The sequence below is a fragment of the Perognathus longimembris genome, chromosome 5, assembly GCF_023159225.1.
Source record: "Perognathus longimembris pacificus isolate PPM17 chromosome 5, ASM2315922v1, whole genome shotgun sequence".
Taxonomy (NCBI): domain Eukaryota; kingdom Metazoa; phylum Chordata; class Mammalia; order Rodentia; family Heteromyidae; genus Perognathus; species Perognathus longimembris.
The window spans coordinates 52,469,617-52,491,277 of record NC_063165.1 but is presented as its reverse complement, the minus strand read 5'-3'; the positions used below and the strand labels follow the sequence as shown (position 1 = coordinate 52,491,277).

At 42.4% G+C, this 21,661-nt stretch overlaps 1 protein-coding gene across 2 annotated transcripts; it reads right to left on the bottom strand.

Moving 5' to 3' along the window:
* Positions 1 to 5,036: 5,036 nt before the first annotated feature.
* Positions 5,037 to 20,729, bottom strand: Apod (apolipoprotein D). 2 transcript variants are annotated; one of them, XM_048346903.1, is made up of 5 exons: positions 20,616 to 20,729; positions 17,398 to 17,567; positions 12,564 to 12,685; positions 8,589 to 8,677; positions 5,037 to 5,352 (listed from the first exon to the last, which is right to left on the bottom strand). In XM_048346903.1, the coding sequence occupies exons 2-5, from the start codon at positions 17,518 to 17,520 to the stop codon at positions 5,117 to 5,119; spliced, it is 570 nt and encodes a 189-aa protein (XP_048202860.1). In that variant the 5' UTR covers positions 17,521 to 17,567; positions 20,616 to 20,729; the 3' UTR covers positions 5,037 to 5,116. The 2 variants fall into 2 exon arrangements, with proteins under 2 accessions (XP_048202860.1, XP_048202861.1); XM_048346904.1 differs by having other exon boundaries at positions 17,398 to 17,561.
* Positions 20,730 to 21,661: the final 932 nt, after the last annotated feature.

Sequence of the window (21,661 nt, the reverse complement as noted above, 5' to 3'; positions counted from 1 at the left end):
ATTGAGGAGTTGGATTAAGGTGGACTTCTTTATATTTCAGTTATAATCTTCAGACTAGGAAAACTCAAGACAATAAAATATAACATTTCCAAACATATATATAACATTTCCAATACAGTCATAGAATATAACATGTAGCAAGACGATGTGTATTATTTTGGTATAGTGCATATCTTGATAAGGTTTAGGAGCAGATTCGAAGTAATGTAAAGGGTTAGTCTTATTTGTTTTTGCTCTTTGAGACAACGTCTTGTTAGCTCAGACTGGCCTCAAATTCACAATCCTCCTGTATCAGCCTCCTAAGTACTGTGATTACAGGCATGTACTACTATGTGTGACTACAGGTTAATCTTATAAGTATTTTTGGTTTATTTTCCCTTAAAAAGTATAGGTATGCACTCCTTTTCAGCAAAATTTTCCTTTATTATTCTGGCACACAACTATGACATTATAAATGGAAGAGCCTTTACAGAGATCTGCTACAGTAAGGAGCTAACTTGTGGGAGCTGAAGACAAGTGCTAGATCCAAGCCCCTACTTCCCACCATACTGCTCCTTGCAATTTCCACTTAGTCCTTTCTGTAGAGAAACATTAGATAACTCTTGAGTCTACTTTAATATTATAAATAGTCAAACAAAACAAAAGTTGACAATATTTAGCAAGTGTTAAAAATCTTCATAGTGACTCATCATTATCAAGGTGAAAAGTATTGCTTTAAGGGGGAAGTCTGTTACAAAATGAAACCATAGGGCTGGGGATATGGCCTAGTGGCAAGAGAGCTTGCCTCGTATACATGAGGCCCTGGGTTCAATTCCCCAGCACCACATATACAGAAAACGGCCAGAAGTGGCGCTGTGGCTCAAGTGGCAGTGCTAGCCTTGAGCAAAAGGAAGCCAGGGACAGTGCTCAGGCCCTGAGTTCAAGGCCCAGGACTGGCCAAAAACAAACAAACAAACAAAATGAAACCATATTTTCCCTATCTTGAAAATTAAAACTTCCTCAATTACTTTAGATCTTCCATGATGTCTCCTGGAAAAGTACAGAGGGCCTCCTATTGTAAGTAATGATTGCTTTAATAGAGAAGCTATAGACTAGAACACATCCCATGTTCACAAATAGTGTCCCTGTCTCAGATGTATCTGGATACAATTCATTAGGGGAACAGTTCAAACAGGCCTCAAATCTCAGGTAGTTGTCAGAAGAGACCCATTTTGGAGAGGCCTTACATTCAACTTCCCAGACAGAGGGTTACATTGAATTAAAAACATGTTTTAGGACTATATATACCTTTGCTTAGGTAGGGGTGTGTGTGTGTGTGTGAGTGTGTGTGTGTGTGTGTGTGTGTGTGTGTGTATAGAGCCAATACTACAAAGAGCAGTAGTAAAAGGGAAAAAGTCTCTTACAGCTAGATACTGGTGTCTCAAATTTATAATCCTATATACTCTGAGGCTGGGAGCTAAGGATTATAGTTTGAAGTCAGCCTGAGCAGGAAAATCCTTGAGACTCTCACCACCAATTAACCAGCAAAAAAGCCAGAAGTGCAGCTGTAGCTCAAGTGGTAGAGTGCCAGCCTTGAGTGAAAAAGCTAAGGGACAGTGCCTAGGCTCTGAGATCAAGCCCAGTACTTGCACAAAGAAAAAAATCACTCATAATTTCCCTATTCTAACATGTTAATTGCGTCCATCTTTTCTGCTCACTTTTAATCCTTGCCATCATTTGTGTGGCTATAAATACAACCTAGTTCAAATACTGGCTTTTTTCCCCATTAAACTTTATCTTGTGAACACTTTTGTCCTAGGTTTATTTGGTTGCAAGGAACATTTTATTTCATCAAGTTAAATCATCTTTAAAGAGGGAGAGAGAGAGAGAGAGAGAGAGAGAGAGAGAGAGAGAGAGAGAATATTGCAGAAACCCAAGGAAGGAATGGAAGGCAGCTAAGCTCTGCAGAAATTGAGCTGGGACATGGAAAGCCATCAGCAACCAAAGCTGCTGCCAGAATCCTGGGGTGGGTGGCAGGGTCTCTGCTGATTTCTACATTTCTGCTCTGAACTCTCAGAACTTCCACTGTCTATCACCTATAACAGCCACCCCAAACTATGGGGATTTGGGGATTTCAGTCCTCTTTTCTCCAGATCTCTGAAAGTCAAATCCCAATTTGATCTTCCAGGTTGGCTTTTCCAATCAAAAGTTACTGTTCTGCCTGGGGATTGGCTGTCACTAGTTCAAGTGGACCTACCCTGAACCATTCAGATGTGACTGAGAAGATTGGATCATATTGTAGCTCTGCAGGGCAGCAAGGCCACCAGCAGGGGCTCCCCTAGCCGGAGTGTGGGTAGGGCAGCTACTGATTCCAGTTGATTTCATTTTAATGATTGCATGGCATGGTATCAGTGGCTGTTCTGGAATTTATGATCCCATTCTTCTGCTGTTTTAACTTTAACCTTCTTTCAGTTTGGAGTCTGCTATGTGGAAAGTCACAAAGAGCACTTTTGTGCAAACTATCATTTATTGATAGATTTAAGGTGTAATACAGGTTTGCAAAAGTGTGGCAGTGAGAATACCAACATAAAAAAGAGAAACTTGTGCTGATATTTTTTTTCTGCAACATTTCAGGTTTTTAAAAAATTTTTATTGTCACACTGATGTACAGAGAGGTTAGTTTCATACATTAGGCATTGGATACATTTCTTGTACTGTTTGTTACCTCCTCCCTCATTCCCTCCTCCCCCTTTCCCTTTCCCCTCCATGAGTTGTTCAGTTCATTTACACCAGTTTTGCAAGTATTGCTTTTGTAGTCTTTTGTCTTTATCAGTGATATTTTTATCTATGTAAAATACTTGTTTCATTACACACACACTTATTTGCACCTCAGAACATAAAACATAACTTGCAAATTTTTGTTAAAGAGTGTCCTAAATTTGCTAGTGATGTGCACTTAGGTAAGCTATGGGATAAGTAAAGGATCTGGGATTTGCATCAGAACACATTAGGAAGCCAGTCACCAGTGGCTCGCATCTGCAGTCATAGCTACTCAGGAGGCTGAGATCTGAGAACCTTGGTTCAAAGTCAAGCCTGGGCAGGAAAAGTCCATGAAATTCTTATCTCCTATTAACCATCAAGAAGTTGGAATTGGGGGGGTGTAGCTCAAGTGATAGAGCACTGGGCCTTAAGTTCAAGCCCCAGGACCAGCACAAACACTTCAGGGAAAAATAAAACTGGCCTATCATGGATGATAGCTAGAGCAAGATTGGTCAGATGTGGATGACTGGTGGGATCAATACAGGATGGAGGACTGGCTACTCTGTACTTTCCTTCTGGATTTTTGTTGTTGTTTCCTCTAGAGACTTGGTACGCATAATGGCTCCAATTTTTTTTTTTTTCTTTTTGCCAGTCATGAACCTTGGACTCAAGGCCTAAGCTTCTTTTTGCTCATGGCTAGCACTTGGCCACTTGAGCCACAGCACCACTTCTGGCCTTTTCTATATATGTGGTGCTGGGGAATCGAACCCAGGGCTTCATGTATACAAGGCAAGCACTCTTGCCGCTAGGCCATATTCCCAGCCCCGGTTCCAAATATTTTCCTCAAGCTTACTTACCCTTGATGCCTCCTTTATAGGTTCCTTTCCTTCTTTACCCCAAACTCCCTCAAGTCTACTCATCTACCCACCCACTGAGCAGTTCAGTCACATCTAATAATTAAGCCTATGTACTGGGCATGACACTCACAAAGATGCAAAGTGTCCTTGCTTTGTTTCAGATGTTACCACATAGCTATTGAGAGGATTGAGATCACAACTTACTTTGTACCACGAAAGAAAAGACAGGTGACCATTTGTGTAATCACAGCATGTTAAAATTGGTTGATGAGCAATGGGAAATGCACAGGGCTCAGCCTGCAAAGCTGGAAGAGGTTCTTTACCATCTGCCTTCCTTTTGCCCTGTATTTTCTAGCCTTTTGGCATTTTTAGCTACATTCTGAGTTCTTATTGAATTTATTAAATGTCTCCAGAGTTCAAGGAAATCAATGTTTTATATTCTTGTGTTTTTTAAAGGAAAACTCTTACTGAAGGACTTAATTTTCTATTCATTTCTCAAGACATTAGTAGACTATAATATCTATGTGACTTAAGTGAAATTTCAGGGTGATGGTTGTGAGGTCTTTCTGATTTTATAAATCACAAGGTATAAAGGCCCCAGTCAAGATGGTTTGGACTCCCTGGCAGAGAAGGGATGTGGTAAGGCCCTAGGAAGGGCTGGTGTCCCTTGGCTTCCTGTGTCTCACAATGGTTGGAGCTTTCTTAGAGAGCCCAGGGCACCCTCCACATGCCCCTACACCTGTACTTGTTGCCTTCTAAAGTTGTGGCAACAAAACTAAAGACATGTCTCCTTTACTAGACTGTGAGCTTCTGTGGAAGAACAAGGTTTTGGGGTTTTTCAATGCCTAGAAGGCAGTTGGTCTCGACTGCAAAAGGACTAAAAGATTGTTAGCTCTTTTTTTTTTTTCCTAACCCCCTATCCTCTCCCTCATGGATTCCTTTTCTTCTTTGCATGCTCCTCCCTATCCCCTGACAATGATCATTCTTCATTCTGACCCTGAAGACTTCTTGATGAGATAATAGACCTTCAAGAAACTTGTGGGACAGAAGCTCAAAACCTTCAAATGCCCTTAAAGAGCCTCTGTTGCAGAATGGGATACTGGTTCCAGGACACCCAAACATGTCTGCCATCAGCTTTCTCCTCCCAGAATAGTACTACCACCTTTAAACTAGGTCCATTTAGAGCTTTGTTTTTCTCAACCCAAGAGTTGCAGGATTTACAAGTATAGGTTATCATGGAAACCCACAATAATCAGGCTAACTGGAATTCCACTATGAGCACAACAGGTCAGCCAAGTATTTATTATTGGGCTAACAGGGTAATGGAGTGGGGTATAGCTGTGTTTGGGCCAACTTTCCATGACTTCTTTCCCATGGACATCTATAGTCAAACTTCCCTTCAGGCACAGGCAGTGGCTTGTGATGATTGGTTGGTTTGCTTACAAGGGGTGGGCTGGGGTGGGGGAAAGCTAAGCAGAAGAAGTAACATGGAGTGTTCTGCAGCTTCCTTCGGAGCCTTCTTACAGGAAATCGGGGCAGTTTGCCTGATCCGTTGTAGTCATTTTCTCAATGTCGATATTATTAGAAGTCAGGATATCTTTTAGATAGGTCACTGTTTCTGGAGGAAGATAAGGGTTTCTTCCCAAGATCCAGACATGATCCAGGTGAAAGAGCCAGATGATGGTGGTACAGGAGTACACAAGGGCATAGTTCACGTAATCGGTGGCCAGGACCCAGTATGGTGAGGATGGCATCACTGAGAACCAGGAGGAGACAGCATGAGAAGGGACCCAGCAAGGGAAGCCACATCTGCAGGAGTCAGGAGCCTACTGCTTTTGGTTAGGGGTTTTTGACTGGCTTTACAGTGGAAGCATTTGGGGTCTTTGAGAGATGCTAAGCCCACCTCAGTCTTCTTTAGCTTCAGATAGTTGGTACTTTTAATGGCTTCCCAGTGATTCTAATGTTTGGCCAGCATTAAGAGCCATTGTTATACCCTCCTTCCTGGTAGCAGGTGGTATCTTGGGATAAGTAGGGGGTTCATGTAGATAGTCTGGACCAGTGCACATGGAGGTACTAGTGGAGTCAAGAATATAGGTCTCAGGGGTTGGGAATATGGCCTAGTGGCAAGGGTGCTTGCCTCGCATACATGAAGCCCTGAGTTCGATTCCCCAACACCACATATATAAAAAACGGCCAGAAGTGGCACTGTGGCTCAAGTGGCAGAGTGCTAGCCTTGAGCAAAAAGAAGCCAGGAACAGTGCTCAGGCCCTGAGTCCAAGCCCAGGACTGGCAAAAAAAAAAGAATATAGGGCTGGGACCTCAGGATTTCAGAGTGTACCACCCAACTTTTTCTAGAATCTACCTGAGGGAGAGGCTGATTTTTTTTTTTCCCTTTCTGTATGATCTCTGCAAATCTTCCCACTCTTAAGAATGCAGTCAGCTAGTTGGTTATGGCTTATAAGCTGTTTCTATCACATAGCTATAAAGGCTTATTGATTGACATCTGTCATGTGTGAAAACCCAAAGATTAAAGGGAAACCTAACATGAGAGATGGAGAAATCATCCTATCTGGATCTGGAAACTTCCTTTGTGAATGGGCCTCCACAACAGAAGCCCAGGCCAAGGAAGATTCATAGTTCAGCCATGGAAAAGGTACCAAGCAGAAGTTGTGTATTGTCCCCTAGAAACTCCAAATGGCTTTTCGGGGGGTGATTTGCTTTCCTGAGTTTTAAGTAGCCCACCACCTCCACCAAAAAATATCTCTCCACTAGGAATGGCCCAAGAAGCTAGTTGGAGTTTGGTGGGGTATGAAGGACCCAGATACGTATCAGGAAACATGAAAGAGTTTTCCCAGAGGGCCAGCCATCAAGCTCCTCCCTACCTTTCACTTTTTGTTTATCAATACAGAAACAGAGGATGCTTGGGCGAATGCAATCCCGACTTTAACTTTTCCAGCACTGTTGGCACCCTGCTTGCCTTACTCGCAGGGGTGAGGCATCTATACCATCACACATCTGTCTGCAAGACTCAGCTGCTCTGCATGACGCCAGTGGGAGTGGAAGTCTTGAACACTGAGTGATTTGCCGGGGGCGGGGGGGGGGGGATGTTTTTGTTTCCTACCATTTCCAGCAGTAAGGGTATATCCTACCTGCATACTTCCATTCTGTGTTCCTCTCACAGAGTCTAACTCTGAAATCCTGTGGCCCCAGCCCTATATTCTTGACTCCACTTAGCCAGTACCTCCATGTTCACTGGTCCAGACTATTTACATGAACCCCCTACTTACCCCAAGATACCACCTGCTACCAGGAAGGAGGGTATAACAATGGCTTTTAATGCTGGCCAAACATTAGAATCACTGGGAAGCCATTAAAAGCACCAACTATCTGAAGCTAAGGAAGAATAGACTAAGGTGGGTTTAGCATCTCTCAAAGACCCCAAATGCTTCCACTGTAAAGCCAGATGGTTCCTTTTAGTACAGAAACTTTTCTGTCTCTCTGTTGACACCAACAACAGAGCTATGTCAATGTAGGAGACACTGACATTCTCTTAATACAGGCATTGCAATGTGAACTCTCTCACAAGGCACTCAAGGGTCCCTTTAGCCCTCTCCCTCACTCAGTGCACTCCCTCTTGCTCTGGCTTCTTTATCCAGGCATCTCCCATACCATTCCCTCCCTTAGACCATTCATTCATTCCTATAATCCCACACATACTCTGCAAGGCCCAGTGTAAACATCTAAGTCCTCCAGCCAGAATAAATCCTTCTCACCTTCCCCAACAAAGAGTTCGGGCCTCTCTGTGAACTTCTGTTCCAAGATTCCTCATAAGGATAGTGTAAATGATATTTGGTCTTCATCCCATTCCCCTAGTCCTTCCCATTTTTTCATTGAAAGCAACTCAACTAAGAGTTTGGAGGCCAATTCTACCTCTAACTAGTTCAATATCTTCCCTCATCACTCACATCCTCTGTTCTTCAATTTCTTTGTAAAACTGACAAGAACTAATTTGAATAAATGTGTACAAAGCCCTTGATATTTTACGGAACATGCACTTGTCTAAGTTTCTCTTCCTGACACTGGGCAGATATTCCTAGTTGGTAAATGGGAAGTTCTATGCTCAAAGTCATATTGTGGAAAGTGCTATTTTCTCCTCCCAACATTCTTTCTTTGATCTGTAAATAAGAACTTTCTCTCTAGAAAGACTTAACTGGTGTGTGTGTGTGTGTGTGTGTGTGTGTGTGTGTGCGCGCGTGTGTGTGTGTGTGTGTGTGTGTGTGTTTCTTAGGGATAGTAGGGTGGAGGGATAGTGATTTCTCTTGCAGCTGGTGACTTTTATATCCGCCCTGAAAGATGGAGAAGGTCTCCCAAATACTTTCAGCTTTAGAAAACCTCATCCTTTAAAGCTCAGCTCTCCAGTTTATCTCCAGAGACCTTGTGCTGTCTCTGCTTCCTGTGTCCATTCCCCAGCTAGCTCAGAATTTGGGGCAGATTGTGATTAAATCTCTCTTAGAGTGCCAACAGCGTGACTAGAAAGTGGCAGTACCAGGGCTCAAACTGGCCTTCATTACATCTCTTGCCTCCAAACCAACAACAGATGTTAGTTGTTCTACTCACACCTGCTAATTTGAGGGCTTCTGTTTCTGCAGAGAAATAGCACCATAATAGGTCTCCCACTGCTTGTGCTATCTGTGCTTCCCTTTGGGGCTCACCTGTGGGAACACTGGGAATCACTGTATGGTAAATTTCCTGGTTACAGATCAGCAGCCTACTGGGATGTCCACTTAAGAAGGACAAGGCCAGCTTTGTGTTGCACGTCATTGCATCCCAGTACCTAGCCCAGTGTATGGTATGGAGTATGTGCTCAAATACATGTGTATGGTGTCCTGATGGATGGCACTTGGGTATGACAGAAGTCCTCCAACCCAGGCTCTAGCCTCCCATTTGCATATTGCCTGTGCCTTAAATTTCCTGAAAGAAGTGGATACTTACACTGGAAAAACTTAACTCCCAGCTTGGCAGGCTCTGTAAAGTTGCTCTGGGTAGCTTCACCTTCAATTTGGTTCACAGTTCCATCAGGTCTGCAATAAGTGGAAAACAAAAAAACCAAAAATCTATGCAAGTCAAGATTTATGCCTTTAAAGGGACCACGATGTCCAGCATGGTGATTTCTGGTGTGGGGCTTTCTAAAGCAGTCCTGGAGCTGGGTACCAGTGGCTCATACCTATAATCCTAGCTACTCAGAAGGCTGACATCTGAGGCCTGAAGTTGAGACCCACCCTGGGCCAGGAAAGTCTGTGAGACTCTTATCTTTAATTAACCACCAAAAAGCTGGAAATAGAGCTGTGGCTCTGGTAGTAGAAGACCAGCCTTGAGCAGAAAAATAACAGCTAACAAACAGAGCCCAGGTCCTGAGTTCAAGCCCCAGTATATACATTACACACACACATACACACACACACACACACACACACACACACACACACACATTTGCCCCTTCCTTTGTGATTGAGACTAAGTAGAAGAAGGCAGCACTCAGTGATAAGAAGTAACTATAGAGATGGTCTGGGTTTAGATAATTTTTTAGGCCCTTGTCCTTCAATACTGTTCTTTTGGACCATCTGTTATTTGTTTTTCAGCCCATTTCCTGCTCCCAGACTCTAAAGAGAAAGAGCAGCAAAAAAGCTCGACACATAGAGAAGATTCACTTCTTCACAAATGAGGAGTCAAAGGAGGAAGCTGCCAATGAAAACAATGCAAAACACCCAGGGAGTCTGGAGTTCCAGAAGTTTTCCCTTCTTTGGGTCTCAGTGGTGTCATGTCTCATCAAGGGAATTGAGCTCAAAAGCTCCTACCAGTTACGCACGCATCTAAGCAAGTATGGCAGATTTTGATGTAGACTAGGTAAAAACAAACAGTAGGGAGATAGTGACCCTGACTCAGTGTCCGTCTGGTGAATCTAGATCTCACACATGACAATGTGCATTTGGTTAGGCTAATGCCATCTAAGGCTTGCCCCTGGCAGTGCCATTTCTTTCTTAGTGGTATAGAAAATGATGGCACTTCTTAAAAGTGATAGTCTTAGACTGAATAAAATACTTCCATCTTTTCAAAGGGACCTGGTGTATTTATGGTTAACTCCCAATGACCTCAAGAGCCTAGGGGGAAAGGAGAAAGGCCTGGACATGGGGCAAAGAAGGAAGGTGAACAGGCAGCTAAAGACCCTTCTTAGGAAGTGACAAAGGAGCTACCTGTCCATCAATCCTCAAGCAAGCCAGCAAGATTAAATTGAGAGTAACCACCTTAAAAGGTCAGTAGGTTAGTGCAGGTTAGTGATGATAGATGTCCTAGATGACAGACAATAAGCAACCAGTAAGGGAGCTTGGGAAATGTACTCTCATATTCCTGGCTGTATTGTCTGTTTGACACCAGGGGCTGAAAAGCATGCCATTCTCTCTCACCGGGAACTTGGGTAGCTGGAATACTGGTCTGTTTCTCTCTGCAGTCAGTAACTTAGCAACTATCCATGCTCTTTCCAACATACTCCTTCCCTTTTTGCCATCATTTTTATTTTGTTCCACACAACAGTTCTCAAAACACTAGTCTTTGATCAGAAATTCACAGCTTGTCAATGGAAAAATGCATTTGTATTTTCAAAGGTAGAACAGCAGCTTAACCCTAACAGGTCAAGTTTATTAAGTGATTACTACATGCTGGACACTGTCTTAAAAGTTATATGTGTGTTTCCTCGCCATTGCTCAGTCTCATGGAGGTGCATTATTATTATTATTATTACCTACAGGATAATCTTAACTAACTTAAGATCACATACTGAGTGGCAGAACCAGGCTGTAATAAAAGGCAGCTGAACTTTATACCCTCAATTTCTCTAACTCTGGCTAAAAATTCCCTTATCCAGACTCCCTGCCATGTCTTCTCGTTTGGCAGCCATCCTAAAAGGAGAAACAACACCATTTCCTGAGCTAATAAGCTTTGCTCCACCTGCCCTGCATCTCAAACAGGTGCAATCTTAGAGGCAGAGCAGCTAGACACTCAGGATATGGTCAGAGGGCCCTTGCCACTCCAAAAGAGATGGAAAAAGGGAAGGAGAAATATATGATTTGTGGTCTTAGAATAGGAAAGATATTTTAAATAAGATCATTTCGACTTTGTTGCCTACTTTGACTTGAAAAAGGTCCCTCAAAGATCCCCATGTTAAAGGCTTTGGCTCTTGGAGGGTGCTATCGGAAATGGTGGGACCTTTAGGAGGTGGGGCTTAGTGGGAACTCCTGAGGTCACTAGGATGTGCCCTGGATGCAATTGTGGGATCCTGATATCTTTCTATTTCTCTTTTTTGCTTTCTGGCTCCTGGGGGGAGTGGTTCACTCCACTACCCACTCCCACCTTGATGGGCCACCCTCACCAGAGGCTAAAGGAATGGGCCACTGGATCTCAGACAGATACTTTCACAACCATGAGCCCAAATAAACTTATTCTCTTTCCAAGCTAATTGCCTCTGAGATTTCACTGTTATGTTGGACAGCTGACTAACAAGGGCCTATGAAATTCCTATGAGGGCTTATGAGATCTCTGGTAACTGCAGCTCTATTGGTGCAGCCCTTTCCTGGAGTTCTGAAATGAGCTGGAGTTGTTCTTTTTATTAAAAAAAAAAAAAAAAAGATCCTTCCTCTGGTACTCTGGTTTATTTAGGGCTAGGGGGTCAGCCCACTGAGCTGTTAGACAGAAAGGTTAGTGGATAGTGGATGGCCACAAAGAATCTCCAAGAGCCTAGCAACTTCCACATGAGATAGTAGTTGTTTACTTGGCATTGAACACAGTTCTCCAAACCTAGAGTGAAAAGGAAGGTCAACCTTCCCCAACCCTTTCTTTCATCTGTTCTCAGTTCTCCTTTCTATTTCATTTTTCCTGGATTTAAATGTTAGGTTTTGTTATTGATCCACTGTGTAGTAGTTAACTTATCTCTCTCTACCTACATTTTTCTTCATTCATGAAAATAGGTTAACAATAATACTTACTTCAGGGTTATTATGAGGATTAATGAGCATATGCGAATTTGCATACACAGAATAGTATATTACAAATAGGAAATACCTAATGTGTTTGTCGATGCTGTTACCTTTGTGGACGGAAGGTGACTGGGAAGGACTTCTTAGGGCTCTTTAAGCTTATGTTTGCTTTTCAAAGTGTAAATCTTGGCTCAAATATCAGTGTTAAAAGCCCTCAGTAGTTGGGTGAGAGTGGCTCATGCCTATGACCCTAGCCACTCAGAAGGCTGATATCTGAGGATCACAGTTTAGAGCCAGCCTTGTAAGAAAAATCCTGGAGACTGTATGGCCAATTAACTAGCCAAAAAGAAGCTGGACATAGAGGTATGGCTTGCGTAGTAGAGCACAAGCTGTAAGTGAAAAAGCCAAGTGACAGCACAACATCCTGATTTTAAGCCCCAGTATCACCACACACACACACACACACACACACATCTCAGTAATAGAAATGTACACTCCTGAAGAATACCCTGTTTGCATAACCTAGAGTGAACACATATGTATATAGGAATTTGATTCTCGCCTTAATGAAAGGAGTTTCCTAACAAGTAAATTTGCCCAGAGACAGGACAAACTGTCAAGAGAGATAAAATGCTATCAGTTCCAAATGAAGCTGAAGGGTTTCTGTGAGCAGATGGTTCAGAAAGGACTTGGGTACCATTGGCACAAGGTGGTCCCAATGTCCTTTGCTCCCAGTAATTCCATCTCACAGTGAAGGTTACTGTTGAGACCCTGGTGCCTCTCCAAGAGCATGGTATTCAGCAGGTGCTCAGCAGGTGGTTAATGAAATAAATGACTAGTTTAGTCCTGAGGCATGCTTATCCTCTCCCTGACTCCAATTACACAGGCACCAGTCACCCCAGGACAGCACCATGCCTGGATCCTTTGAGCAGTTGCTTACCTCATCTCCTGGTTTAACACTTTGATGTTTCCGTTTTCCATTAGAGAGTAGTTGGCTTGGATGCAGTTTCCTTTCTCAAAGCTCACTGGGATCTTCTCAATTTCATACCATCTTCCAAGATACTGTGGAGACAACAAGTAGAGCAACCCCCTGGGGCTCACTGGGGACCTGTGAACTCTATCCTATTGTTGTCCTTTAGAGCAAAGCCTTTCCTGGGGAAACCAGACAAAATAGGCTGCATTGTTCCCGGTGTAACTGAGCAAGACATTGATTCAAATGAGAACAAATGAATGGATGTGTGCTGATCTGGTTGAATGCTACATTCTATTCCTGAAGGGCTCTTTATTTAGATATGTTCTCAATGCCCTCTTCAGTCAAAGCCTATGTGAAATTCCAGATTCTAAAAAGGAAGGGATTGGTCTGGATGATGGAAAATAACCTTCCATTTCAAAGGTTTCATGATTTTACAAGGCATCTTTGAAATCTGTACAGTCAGAAATGTTGGCTGTAAGGCACTAAGGCCCAGAATTGGTTGTGATCTTACACTAGAAGTTGGCCACAAATACTTTTGACAAGTGGGCAGGATTCAGATGACAGACATCCCTCTGCAGGGCCTGGTTCTCCATCCAGAACTGAGGTATGTAGTGTCATCTTTAAAGAAGCTGCTGCTGTGCCCATAAGGGCCAGGGGCCCGTCATGCTGCTAAACATGCCTACCATCGACAATGCCAGTTTATAACTTCTGTGGAAGTCAGTTTGGCAATATTTAGCGAAACTAAAAATACATATACTCTTTGACCTAGCAATTCCACTTCTAGGAATGCATCTCCTCTACAAAAAAAAAATGATACATTTTAAAAATGATTTGTTTCAGTACTATTTGTAATGAGAAAAGACAGGAAACAGTCTAAGTGAACATAAATAGGGTGCTGGATAAATAAACAATGGTGCATCCATCCAAAGGAACTTTATACATCCTCTTCTAAATGAGTGATATGCAATTATATCCCAGATATATTTAATGAAAAAGAGTGAAGAGCAAGGTACAAAATGGTGTATATATGAAGCGACCTTTCATGTAAAAATAGAGGAGGAGGTTATGATATTGGCTTTCTATTGTGTCATAATAAATTACCACAAACTTAAAACAACTCAGACTTATTACCTCATAATTCTTGTAGTTCTGATCTCAGTCTCATAAACTAAAATGGAGATGTGGGCCACATTCCTCTCTGGATGCCCTAAGGGAGAACTTTGCTTTTTATTGGGTTTAGGGGTCACCTGCTTTTTCTTTGGTTTCGAACAACCTTCCTCCATTGTCAACACCAGCTAAAATAGATCAGATCCTTTTTATATTCCGTCTCTGATGTGTTTTTTTTCTCTGACTCTGACTGCTTCATCAAATCTGTTTGACCACAGCTCAGAAAGATTCTCACTTTTAAGAAATTACATTGTTACCCTGGAATTGTTCTGACTAATTCATTAATAATGGTAATAATAATAATAATAACAACAAATAATAAGTGGCAGATTAGCCTGAGTTTTATTATTGAGCCACATCTACAGAATCCCCATTTCTACATAAAGAAATGCAGCCACTGGTTCTAGGTTTAGGGTGTGGCCACTGTAAGCCACTATTCTGCTTACTACAGTTATGTTCATGTTTTCTTGTTTGTGGTGACATTGTCTCCAAAAATATACACAATCCTCTGGTGTTATTGGTTGTTCCTGGGGAGGATATTGAAGTCAATGGAAACAAAATTTTCTTATTGTGGACTCTTTTGTTCCTTAAGTTTTTTTGGTTTTGCTTTTTGTTTCTTTGAGGTGCTGAAATCGAGCCTACGGCCTTATTCCTGCTAGCCAAGTATTATAACAATAAGCCATACCTTCAACCCTCTTGAACTATTTGAATACATTTACCTAATCCAATATTAACTGAAATTATTTTACAAAATTTAGAGGGGCTGGGAATATGGCCTAGTGGTAGAGTGCTTGCCTCGTATATATGAAGCCCTGGGTTCAATTCCTCAACACGACATATATAGAAAAAGCCAGATGTGGCACTGTGGCTCAAGTGGTAGAATGCTAGCCTTGAGCAAAAAGAAGCCAGGGACAGTGCTCACGTGCTGAGTTTAAGCCCAGGACTGCCAAAAAAAAAATCCAAGAAAATTTGAAGTACTTCATCTTGAGAATGTCAAATAGGATTGCAAACAGGAGGCAGTCACACTGCTTCCTGTGCAAATTCACACTTGCACTTTCTTGTGCACATTTATACATTCACATTATATACCCAAATATACCCACATTTATTACCATAACTTTCCCACTTATTCGTTCATGTGCAACTGTCCATTAAAAATGCTGAACTTTCCAGGTGCTAGTGGCTCACATCTGTACTCCTAGCGACTCACTCATGCCTATAATTCTAGCAATCCAGGAGGCTGAGATCTGAGGATCACAGTTCTAAGCCAGCCCAGGCAGGAAAAGTCATCTTATCTCCAATTAACCACCTAAAAAACAGAAGCAGAGCTGTGGCTCAGAGTGGTAGAGTACTAGCCTTGAGTGAAAGAGCTCAGGGACAACACCCAGGTTCTGAATTCAAGCCCCATGACTGACCAATAAAGAAAAAAAATCTGAACTTAACACTCACTTAAAATATAAAAAATAAGGGGCTGGGGATATGGCCTAGTGGCAAGAGTGCTTGCCTCATATACATGAAGCCCTGGGTTCGATTCCCCAGCACCACATATACAGAAAACGGCCAGAAGTGGCGCTTTGGCTCAAGTGGCAGAGTGCTAGCCTTGAGCAAAAAGAAGCCAGGGACAGTGCTCACCAAGGCCCAGGACTGGCCAAAATAAATAAATAAATAAATAAATAAATAAAAAATAAGGCTAACTGGCTTCATAGATGTCCTTAGAATAAGTTCTAATTTATAATACATTTTAAAAAGCTTTGGGGCTGAGGTTGGAGCTCAAGTGACAAAGTGCCTGCCTAGCAAGCAGAAGTCCCTTAGTTCAAACCTAAGTATCAAACCCAAGTATAGCCAGATAGACAGAGAGACAGACAGCAAAAGAGGGAAGAAAGGAAGGAAGGAAAGAAGGAAAGAGAGAAAAAAGAAAGAAAGAGAGAGAGAAAGAAAGGAAGAAAGAGAGAAAGAAAGAAAGAAAGAAAGAAAGAAAGAAAGAAAGAAAGGAAGGAAGGAAGGAAAGAGAAAGAAAGAAAGGAAGAAAGAGCCAGTCCCTGGTCGTTCATTCTTGTAATTCCAGTTACTCAAGAGGCTGAGATCTGAGAACCATAGTTTGAAGCTAGCTGGGGCAGATAAATACATGAGCCTTTACCTCCAATTAAAAAGGAAAAAACAAACAAACAAACAAACAAACAAAAAAACACACACACACAAAAAAACCACCCACAAAAATAAAACCAATGGGAGTGAAGGTGTGGCTTAAGTGGTAGAGCTCTAACCTTGAGTGAAAAAACTAAGCAAGAGTTTAAGGCTATGAGTTCAAACTCCAGTGCTGGCACACACACACACACACACACACACACACACACACACACGCGCGCGCGCGCACACACACATAGGTGTATGTACACACACAATATTCAGAATTTTATAAATACTAATCAACTATAATTTCCAAAGCATCTTGGAGTTTTTAACCTTAAAATTGAAATATAACTTAAATTCCTTGGATCTTTTCTATAAAGGTTCATTGTGGTATACCAAGTTTACCTAAATAAGAAGATCAGCCCTTAAAATAGTAGTGGGGTAAGTCTCTGTAGGGCTTGTATAGATCTCTTCTTCCTAACCCCACTTTGTCACTTGAGCTCCTTCAACCTGTGAATATTGCTTCGGCCCCTCAGACTCCAGCCCTTCTTCTCACATTTTGACCCATTCCCTTCTACTTCCTGTAGTATTCATTTTGATTGTCAACTTGATTGCATTAAGAAACACCTGGGAGCCAGGTTCAAGTGGTTCACTCCTAGTATTCTAACTATTCAAGAGGCTGAGATACAAAGATCATAGTTCAAAGGAAAATATCTGCAAGATCTCATCCCAACAGAAAAAAACAGTATGTGGTGGCAAGCACCTGTTATCTCAGATGAGACAGCAAGCATAAAATAGGAGGACTAAAGTCCAAGCTAGCCCAGGCTCCCCCCACCACCAAAAAAAGTGAAACTCTATCTTAAAAATATACAAAGGGAAAGAGCTAGAGACATAGCTTAAGTGGTAGAACACCTGCCTAGCAAATAAGAAGTTCTGTTTGAGTTCAAATTCCAGTCTGTTAAAAGAAAAGGAAAAAAAAACAAGAAAAATAAGCATCTAGGATATTAATAAAGTACCACTCTGGGTGAGTTTGTGTGTGTGTGTTCCAGAGACAATTAGATCATAAGGGCTCTGACTTAATCAATGGACAGGTCCTAATAGGATGACATGATTGGGAAGAGCAGAAAGGTTGGCAGTGAGTCTACTTGGAAAACGCAGGCTATGGGGAGGATGTTCTTAAGGGGCTTTCTCTTGCCCTGGCTTCTTCCTCTTTGTTTCTGCTTCCTGGCCACCATGATATAAGCGACTCTGCTGTGCCATATCCTCCCTGCCATGATGGACTGACATTTTTGAAACCAGGAGCCAAAAGAAATCCTCCCCCCACCCCCTTAGGTTGTTTCTGTCAGGTATTGGGACTATGGTAATACAAGAGTAAAATAGTTATACTGTATGCCTAATAATCCTTCATACTGAGTGCCAGTGACTGATAATAACTTCAGTGTTACTCATACCAAGTGTGTTGCTTTTTTTAAGAAACAAATAGGGAGTTTGCCTTTTGCCACACCTTATTCACGTCAAAATTCTCTTGCACCGGCGGAGTTGGACATTTCCCAAGGTGGAATGCTTGTCCCTGGGCCACAGCAAACAGACCAGCCAGCGTAGGGAGCAGCAACATCATCTTCATCATCCTGAGGTCTGGAACAAAGTGGCTGGAGGTGTCTGAGCTTCCAGGGGCTACGCATAATGATGGAGCAAGATTCAGGTAAGTGCCTGACTTTCAGCACATGTCCTTCTCAGTTCATGCTACCCCTCATCCTGTGGGATACCTGTCTGATTGTCCACAACACTGTGCGGGCTTTTGCATCTCATTTGAACACCCCCTGCCTGTGTTAGCTTGCTGGGTCCATTTGTACCCTAGTCCCACCACATATGTATCTTCAGGGTGGGCACCATGTCTAGTTTTCCTCAGAATTACCTCTATGGCCTCAAACTGTCAGGCTCAATAGATAGTTAGTGTGTGTTTAGGGTATGATGGGAGACAACCAAAGGAAAAATGAAACCATCTAATCATCTATGGAATAACATTCTAAAACACATCAAAGCAAGGCAAAGCATTGAGCATCCTATGAGATTCCTAAGGGAAATGTCCCCAGCCTCCATCCCCTTGGGCTGTTCTACCAACCGAATAGATTTGTTGCTGTAATGGAGAGCAGTATTAAGGGGAGATCAGGCTCAAACTCTTCCTCTACCAAGTATAACTGTGTCCAAGTTATCACCTTAATTCTTGGCCCGTAAAGTGGGAATGATAATCCTAACTAGATACCGAATGAATCTTTGTGCAAATTAAGTGAAGTCCTTAGTATAAAGTCAATGTTGGTGGTATGTGGGGCTAAGGTGGGAGGATCACTTGCGCTCAAACGTTTAAGGCTAGTGTGGGTGATATAGGGAGAGCCCACTTCGTGTGTGTGTGTGTCTGTGTGTGTCTGTGTGTGTCTGTGTGTGTGTGAGAGAGAGAGAGAGACAGACAGAGAGACAGAGAGACAGAGAGAGAAAGGAGAGTGACAGAAGTATATGGAGTTCTCCAGGCTGTATCTGACAAAACACATGTTTAATAAATGATAGTTATTGAAATCAGAAAGTGTCATACTTTCTAATTTTTTAATGTTGTGTTGAGGGCCTTTTCAATCACTTGAGCTATAGATCCACTTCCAACTTTTTTGTTAGAAGTTTAGTGGAGATAAGAGTCTTACGGACTTTCATGGTTGGATTCGAACCATGATCCTCAGATCTCTGACTCGTCAGTAGCTAGGATTACAGGTGTGAGCCACTGGTGCCCAGCTTGAGGGCCTTTTTAATAGATGATGTGCACTTAACTAGAGAAGGACTGTCTGTTGGTGTGTAACTGTGTAACAAGCGTTGCAGCTCTGGGATGCTCTGGGGAGGAGCACTGGCTGGGGGAGGAAGGGTCCTGAGGGCAGGTTGTGGGCAGCCTGGGCTCTTCTCGGTCCCCTTTACTGACTTGCCCTTTATCTGCTCCCTGAGTTATGACTCCTTGCCTGGAGCTGCACACAAGCTATTTCCAGCCCTCTGCCTTTCTCCCTGTGAAGAGATGACTGAGTCAATGCAAGCAAAATGTTCTCAGATCTGAGCATTGAAAAGGACGTGTCACAACAGGAATAATTATAACCACTTCATTATGAGTCTCTAAGCCTCCAAATAACTTTAAATAATCGATAGCTTTTCTTCTGGAGGTTTTGTTGCTTGGTTCTCAAAAGAACAGTTATGTAATGAATAAGAGCTCAAGTGCGAGCTGCCAGCTGGTATTGGTGGAGGAGGGAGGGGCTGGTGAAGCTCCCTCTAGCAAGTCTGAACTGGGACCACCATTTTTAGTCTTGGAGATTCCATTGCCCACCAACTTCCACTGCCATGTAAACAGCACCCGTCTTTTGACCTTGGGAAGAGGGAAGGTTTGTTTAAATCCGCAAAACTTTGCATTCATTTTCAAGGGGTTCCTGAATCTCCAGGAGCTCTTCCAGGGTACTGGGCCTGGAAGGGTAACACACAGCACTGACCCTCTTACAGGGTCTCATTGCACTTTGAAACAATAACAATAAAAGTTCCATGTCTTACTCTGACAAATGTCTTGTTATAAGATATTCTCCAGTAGGCTGAAACACATTTTGGGTGTGTAGGAGGATTGTAGAACAAGGATAATACCCCCTTAATCATATCTCTCCCAGAGAAGCCTCTTAGTTGCAGGCGTTTGGTTTCTGAGGCTAAAACTCCTTCAGAGAGGAGAGGCTGATAGATCCCTAATTTTCTATGCCCCTTCTAATTTCCTTCCCCAGCATTTATTGAACATGTCATTAATGTATACATATGGCCTTGGGAAAGATACAAATTATTTATAAGCATTTATTCTCACATTTTCTGATACTGTGGGGAGATTATTCTAATGAGTAAGACTTTTAAAAACAAATTTAAATTATTTTAACTCACTCTCAAATATCTTGAGAGCAAGCTGAGCACTGGTGGCTCACACCTGTAAGCCTTGCTATTCAGGAGGCTGAGATCTGAGGATCATGATTTGAAGCTATCCCAGGCAGAACAGTTTGTGAGACTCTTATTTCTAATTATCCCCCAAAAGCCAGAACTGGAGCTGTGGCTCAAGTGGTAGAACACTAGCCTTGAGAAAAGAAATAAAAGCTGTACTAGGTGAGGTTAGTTCTGCCCAACTTCCTACCTAGCACACTGTGAGACCAGAATTCAAGCCTAAGTCTCCCCCAAGACTACCTGACTATCATTGTGGACCCTGGGGAGCTATAGAGCATTAAGACTAAATTTTGTGGTTTCCCAAATTAATAGATCATAAAGACTCATTTTAGTCTTCAAATCTAACAAGAATCATAGCTTTCAAACAAAATATTTGGGTGATCTAGTGTTCAATACTGCTCATATGATGCTAGTTTTCATCTGATTTTTACGGTCAGGTACCATGGGATCATGTGCAGAGAGTTCATGTTCAGTCTGGTGTATGGAATATTCTCATGGTCATGTTTGTAGGAGGAGGGTGTAGGATATAAGGAGACTGGTGAGTACAGGCCTGCTGCCTAGGGTATCTGCACTTCTCACTTACACAGCATTTGTTAGGCTGAAGAAAAATGAGACCAAGACAGTGAGGCCCCCTGTACAAGTGCTCCATAGGTTACAAAGGGGCAACGCAAAGCCACTCCCTGTTAAGCATCATCTGTCATAAATGAAAATTAAAACCACAGTACATACCTCTTGATTAAGATGAAAGCGGGTTCCACATACAGGATCAGCCAGGTTGAGATGCCTGTCTTGGTGACTGGCTTCCCCCAAGCCCTTTTATAAGCATCCATCAGGTCACTGACACTTAGTAGTCATGCCTACCACAACCCCCACAGTTCAGGAAGGCCAGCCTAAAAGCCCAGCTCTGTATGAAGCACAAAGATGGGGTGTTGTGTCTGTTCCCTTCCTCCAGTTTCCTTCACAGCTGCTCCCTGGGGACGAAACAATGAGATATTGTTTATGGATGTGAGCAAAAGACAAAGCACATCTTCATTCAAAACATCTTTAAAAATTTTTTTGGCTCTGTGGATTTTCTAATTTAGTTTTTTTCCCCATCAGAATGTACTTTAAAGTTCCTGTAAAATGAACTGGAGCATGTTTTTAAACATCTGGTATTTATTTTTCCTTATTTGTGAAAATGAAAAAGCAACAATCTCATTTCCTGAAATGGATCATGGATTTCACCCTAAGCCTGGAATGCATCTCAGGTAACAGCGCCAGCAATAAAAATCAGACCCAGCTTGCTGAGATGGAGCACAAGTCCCTACTTCTCTCAGCCTGTTTCCCCACTGTGAGCTAGAGACAGACTGTTTTATAGTCTCCACCAGACATACCTCTTCTGTACTCATGAAGCTGAAGTTGAGACATCAGAGTATTCTCAGAAGCTCCTTTCTTACTACCCTTTATGACCCTCCAAGCTACATATTCCAGGCAGCTCCATATTTTGAGGGGTGGAGGAGTGGAGTGTAGATTTAAACACAGTAGTAGTTTTGGTTGGGTCACATTAAGTTGTCTGCAGAGCAGAGGGATGAATACCACACAGGATCATAGATTTGGAAACTGTATGCCTAGAGAGGAGTTTCCACTTCCATCACAGATTGCCTGCAATGCAGAATGCCAAAATAGACTAATTCAAGTGACAAATAGTCCAGCTTGAATGACCCAGTGTAACTGCTAACTCCTCAGTTTTACTAACCAGGAAACTTCCAGGTTGTCAGAGGACTCTGCCCTAACAA